At 40.7% G+C, this 6,487-nt stretch overlaps 1 protein-coding gene across 1 annotated transcript; it reads left to right on the top strand.

Moving 5' to 3' along the window:
• The first annotated feature begins 1,304 nt into the window (after positions 1-1,304).
• LOC131532221 (nuclear apoptosis-inducing factor 1-like) lies at positions 1,305-5,019 on the top strand. Its single transcript, XM_058763725.1, has 5 exons — positions 1,305-1,686; positions 2,013-2,089; positions 2,155-2,357; positions 4,652-4,749; positions 4,877-5,019. Exons 1-5 carry the CDS (start codon positions 1,305-1,307, stop codon positions 5,017-5,019), a joined length of 903 nt encoding a protein of 300 aa, XP_058619708.1.
• Positions 5,020-6,487: the final 1,468 nt, after the last annotated feature.

Here is a 6,487-nt window from a genome sequence, read left to right as displayed (position 1 = left end):
AAGCAATCAATCAATCAGATTCCAAACTCTCCACTATGACCGAGACCAAAGAGCTGTCCAAGGATGTCAGGGACAAGATTGTAGACCTACACAAGGCTGGAATGGGCTACAAGACCATCGCCAAGCAGCTCGGCGAGAAGGTGACAACAGTTGGTGTGATTATTCGCAAATGGAAGAAACACAAAATAACTGTGAATCTCCCTCAGACTGGGGCTCCATGCAAGATCTCACCTCGTGGAGTTTCAGTGATCATGAGAACGGTGAGGAATCAGCCCAGAACTTAACGGGAGGATCTTGTCAATGATCTCAAGGCAGCTGGGACCATAGTCACCAAGAAATCAATTGGTAACACACTATGCCATGAAGGACTGAAATCCTGCAGCAGGTCCCCCTGCTCAAGAAAGCACATGTACAGCCTGTCTGAAGTCTGCTAGTGATTCAGAGGAGAACTGGGTGAAAGTGTTGTGGTCAGATGAGACCAAAATCAAGCTCTTTGGCATCAACTCAACTTTCTGTGTTTGGAGGAGGAGGAATGCTGCCTATGACCCCAAGAACACCATCCCCACCGTCACACATGGAGGTGGAAACATTATGCTTTGGGGGCGTTTTTCTGCTAAGGGGACAGGACAGCTGCACCACATCAAAGGGACGATGGACGGGGCCATGTACCGTCAGGGCATTGAAGCCAGCCAGGGCATTGAAAATGGGTCGTGGATGGGTCTTTCAGCATGACAATGACCCAGAACACACGGCCAAGGCAACAAAGGAGCGGCTCAAGAAGAAGCACATGAAGCTCCTGGAGTGGTCTAGCCAGTGTCCAGACCTTCATCCCATAGAACATCTGTGGAGGGAGCTGAAGGTTCGAGTTGCCAAATGTCAGCCTCGAAACCTTAATGACGTGGAGAGGATCTGCAAAGAGTGGGACAAAATCCCTCCTGAGATGTGTGCAAACCTGGGGCCGGATTCACGAACATCTTCTTAAGTAATAAATTAAGAAATTTCTTAAGATAAATTCTGAGAAGTTCGTAAAAATTTTCTTAAGTGCAATTCTTGAAAAAATCTTAAGTTCTCAAATTTGTTCTTAAGAACTTTTTTTTTTTTCTTAAGAATAAAGAAATAAGCAACAACAGATTCATTACCGCTACATTTTAATTGCATCACTTTATTATCCTGTTTTAAAGTAGCAGCCACATCCCAGTCAAATATTTGAATGTAAAGCGCGTGAGATGTGTTCATTTAACGACATTAACCGTCAAAAGAGAAATTTTCTCGCAGAAAAGCATAAACTATTCAGCTAATTTGACATGGATGACAAGAAAAGAAACAAAAATTTCACTAGGCAAGAGATGGAGGTTCTTATCGAGGAAATTAGCGCAAGGAAGAAAGTACTCCTTGGGAGACTGGATAACAGTATCTCGATGCAAAGTAAGCGACGCGCATGGGAACGGGTGGCGGAGGCCGTTTCAGCGGTGGCCAACTCCCTTAGAGATGTGGATGGGGTGAAAAAGAAATGGGCAGACTTAAAGTCGGCTGTTAAAAAAAAAGGAGCAGAGAGATCAAGGGAGCAAAAAATGACAGGTGGTGGATCACCGTCTATTATTCTGGATGCATTTGAAGAGAAGGTTCTGTCAGTCATCGGAGATACAGCGGTGACAGGCATTAAATCCGGTGTGGATACAGAGGAAGGTAAGCAGTTATCCCATTTGTTTAGGTACATTCAGCTTATTGTTTTTATTATTCACATAAATTAGTAGTATTTTTTTTTAAGGAAACATTGCTAGTTACATAGGCTACACTATCGACTACAATAGCCGGATTTAATGTTTGTTTAACTGTTATGTTTGTTTTGTATAACGTAATTATAAATTATACTAGAAATATATATATATATATATATATATATATATATATATATATATATATAAACTTTAATGTTGTTTTAACCCAAACACAGTAGGCCTATATCAAACAAGTCAGCAAGTGCCAAGGGTAATGCTTTATTTACTATGCAGTGACCTTGACTTTGGAGCTCCTACCGGTTGTTTCACCTTCCACATTGGACCTTGCTGGTGAGAGAGAAGTTGAAGAGGTAATCTTATAATTAGTATATCTTTGTATATATGTGTCATGAAAGTTGCATTTATTTTATTTAAGGCCCCCCTGGAGCCTGAGATGAATTTATCCCAGATCCTGTTAGATGGCAACCCTACTCTGTGCCAAACTCCCAAGCCAAAGGAGATGATTGACATACAGACCCAGCTGCTGAAAGAAGTTGCTGAACTCCGAAAAGTTCAGGAGTTGCTTCAGGTGGAGAGAGAGGCTGGAAATAGAGAGACAAACACTAGAAATAAAGAAACGTAAACTGCAGTAATTCAACAAATATTTATTTATTATATACAAATATCATGTTACAGAGGCTCATCAGGGGCCTCTGCAATGTTGGGAAGTGGCACACGATGCATCTGGCATATGTTATGCAGTACACACACTGCTGCAATAATTCGGCATGCCCTCTCAGGTGTGTACAAGAGCACTCCACCAGAGTGATCAATGCATCGGAATCTAGATTTCAGAACTCCAATGCATCTCTCCACTACTCCCCTCATTTTCCTTTGTGCCCTGATTGTATCTTTCATGTGCCTCTGATGCTGGATGAAGAATTGGAGTCATCAACCAAGGTCTTAAGGGGTAGCCATTGTCCCCTGTAAAACACCGGTATTTTCTGCTAACTGAACACAAACGTAACAATGGCATTCCCAAACTAAAATTTTTTATTCATGAATTTTTTTTTATCATGTGTTCACTTTTGAAAGAAGACACTAAAAGCATAGAATTAACTAAAAGCATAGAATTTTTTTTTTTTTAAATAATAATAATAATAATAATGTAATATGCTAAATTAATTTGTGGTTGATATGCCAAAAAAAAAAAAAAGTGTATATATATATATATATATATATATATATATATATATATATATATAATTTACCTAGTTTTGTCTTAAGAACAATTTTAAGAAAAAGACATAGAATATTCTTAAGAAGAATGTTTGGGAATACAAAATATTCTTAACTTTTTTCTTAAGTTAGAAAATAAGAAAAAAATGTAAGTTAAGAAGAAATTTCTTCTTAAGAATATTTCGTGAATCCGGCCCCTGGTGGCCAACTACAAGAAACGTCTGACCTCTGTGATTGCCAAAAAGGGTTTTGCCACTAAGTACTAAGTCATGTTTTGCGAAGGGGTTAAATACGTATTTGACTCATTAAAATGCAAATCAATTCATAACTTTTTTGAAATGCGTTTTTCGGGATTTTTTTGGTTGTTGTTGTTGTTATTCTGTCTCTCACTGTTCAAATAAACCTACCATTAAAATTATAGACTGATAATTTCTTTGTCAGTGGACAAACGTACAAATTCAGCAGGGGATCAAATAATTTTTTCCCCACTGTATGTCGATTTTGATGATTTGAGAAGTTTATACAATTCTTTCTCTACTATAGCAAAGAATGAGTGGAATTGTTCCTCAGGGGATCTATAGTGCTCTGATGCAATACTTTTGCTTTTCTCTCTAACAGTATCGATCTTGGAAGTAAATAAATTAATAAATTCATTACTGCTGTGCTGTTGGGAAATACCTGCACCTGTTGATGCTTTATTTTTCATTAATTTGACTATTTTGAATAAATACCTGTGGTTGTGTTTGTTTTCTTCAAAAAGAGATGAAGAGTAATCAGATCTAGGAGTTTTTAGGGCTTTTCTGTAAGTAGTACTTTCCCTCCATGCAATACAAAATACATCTAGTTTACAAAATACCTCTAATTTCTTCCAGCTGTGCTCCATTTTCCAGGCTGCTCTCTTTATGGTGTGAGTGTGCTTGATATACCACAGTGTCGGACTGTTTTCCTTTATCTTCTTTAAGCGTAAAGGAGCAACCTAGAAAAGAGAGAGTCCACAGTTTCTGTTACATCAAGTTTTTCTGAGCTATTGGATTTGCTGAGGTATTGAAACAAGTCAGGAAGATTATTTACAAAGCAGTCTTTTGTGGGAGAAGTGATGGTTCTACCGTATTTGTAACAAGGAGTTGAATTTGCAGCTTTTGTTAAAAGTAGTATTCATGAAACTACATAATGATTAGAGATATGATCCCTTTGCTGCAGAATTGCAATGCCACTATATGAATATTATCATATGGAATTGATGTTAAAGTATGATTACGAGAAAGTGTAGGTTCTGACACGTGTTGTCTTACTCCAATTGTCAGTCCTGTGTCCCTGTGTCTTGTGTTTTCCTTGCCCCAGTTTCTCCCTCCATGCCCATATTTGGTTTTCCTGTTCTCGTTTGGTCCCCATTTAGTTCCATTAGTTCCAGCTGTGTTTGATTAATTACCTAGTTTAATCCAGAGTACTTAAGCCCTGTGTTACCTTGTCTCAAGTGTCTGGTGTTGAACATCTTCACGTCTGTCAGTGTTTGTATTCCTGTGATTTGGTTTATTAAAGTCTATGTTAAGCATCTCCTGGGTCTCCTCACTTTGCATTGCATTATGTGGTAATGGTGACCATTCAAAAATGGGGAAACAGCACTTTTCAAGTTTTTTCTCCAAAGTTTGCATGCCTGTAACTCAAGTATTAAATATATCTTTATCCCCTTTTAGATATTGGGTCATTCCAGCGCAAGAGGGCCCTCTGGCACCCGTGTCCAGACCTGCGGAATCTCCACACATGGTCCCTGGACAGGACATGGAGGTTCTAGGTGGGCTACCTCCAGCGGTAGTGAACACCATCACTTCAGCTAGAGCCCCGTCTACAAGACACGCCTATAGGCTGAAGTGGAATCTGTTCGTCAATTGGTGTTCTTCCCGTTGGGAATACCCCCGTAGATGCCCGATCAGGGTCGTGCTCTCTTTTCTGCAAGAAGTGTTGGAGCGTAGGCTGCGAGGAGGTTAAATCCTCCGTATCCTCATCTGCTACACTCTTGGGATCTCCCCTCGGTCCTGACGGCCTTGAAGCAGGAGCCCTTTGAGCCTCTGCAGTCAGTAGAGCTTAAGCTTCTGTCGTTAAAGACAGAGCTCCTAATTGCATTGGCCTCGGTCAAGAGGGTAGGGGACCTGCACGCATTTTCGGTCGATGATTTGTGCCTAGAATTCGGACCGGGTGACTTTCGCGTTGTCCTGAGACCCCGGCCCGGATACTTGCCCAAAATTTCCACCACGCCTTTAGGGATCAGGTTGTGAACTTATAAGCGTTTGCCCGGGAGGAGGCAGACCCAGCCATTGCTCTGCTCTGTCCCGTCCGTGCTTTGCACATTTAAGTGGACTGCATGCAGAGCTTCAGGACCTCAGACCAGCTCTTTGTCTTCTCCGGTGGACAGCAGAAGGGAAAGGTTGTCTCCAAACAGAGATTTGCCCACTGGATAGTGGAGGCTATAGTCTTGGCATACCAGGCCCAGCGCTTACCGTGCCCCCTCGGTGTAAAAGCACACTTTACGAGAGGTGTGGCATCTTCTTGGGCATTGGTGCGGGGCACCTCGATAGCAGACATCTGTAGAGCTGTCGGCTGGGCGAAACCTAACATGTTTGCGAGATTCTATAATCTCCGTGTAGAGCCTGTGTCTTCTCGTGTACTCGCCTCAGGTGGCCAGTAACACCAAACCTGCTTGGTTTCGATCACACTTGCTGCGCCATTCCCCTCTACTGACCGGATACGTGCACTTTTACTGCTTCTCAGTTTAGTTCCCCTTGGCGAACCCTGTTGAAGTTCCTCCCACACCCTCGGCAGTCAGGCATGGCGGAGCGCCAGATGCTAGGTCCAGCACTCGTGTGTGTTTAAATACACTATCAGCTGTATACAAAGTGACCATGACCAACATTTGGTTTTCAAGCACTGAAATGTAATATTCAACAATCTGAAAATGGAGCCTCATTTATTAAGAACTAGAACATAAAATCATACTGCGATATCTTTAATACTTCTTGAGTTATAGGCATGCAAACTTTGGAAAAATAATATTTATGGCACTCAGACGGGTATGTTCAATGCAGTTGTTTTGACAGAACTAAATGAGATACATCTCCAGTTTCAACACTATTTGTTCTTCAGACAGTCCTCTTTAAACGAAAAGTATCATATTTTTGCAAATTGACCCACATTTGGTTTTTGACCATTGAAAATTTTAACAATTTACTCTTGGAGCCATATTGAAATTCCAATATCTCTAGAACCAAACCATATAGGGCCTTAGAAATAAAGATGCCAAAAGGAAAGTTTGTTAAGACCCAATATCTAAAAGGGCATTAAGATATCCTTAATACTTGCTGAGTTACAGGCATGCAAACTATGGAGAAAAAACTTGAAAAGTGCTGTTTTCAACCCCCGGTTTTTGAATGGTCACCATTAGCACATAATGCAACAAAGATTGCTAAAGTCAACAGATTGTACTAATAGATCTACCAATCTCTGTGTTAAAATAACATCGTGATGCTGTCATCTTT

This window comes from Onychostoma macrolepis, chromosome 23 (assembly GCF_012432095.1).
Source record: "Onychostoma macrolepis isolate SWU-2019 chromosome 23, ASM1243209v1, whole genome shotgun sequence".
NCBI classification, from domain to species: domain Eukaryota; kingdom Metazoa; phylum Chordata; class Actinopteri; order Cypriniformes; family Cyprinidae; genus Onychostoma; species Onychostoma macrolepis.
This window is presented reverse-complemented; position numbering and strand designations above follow the sequence as displayed.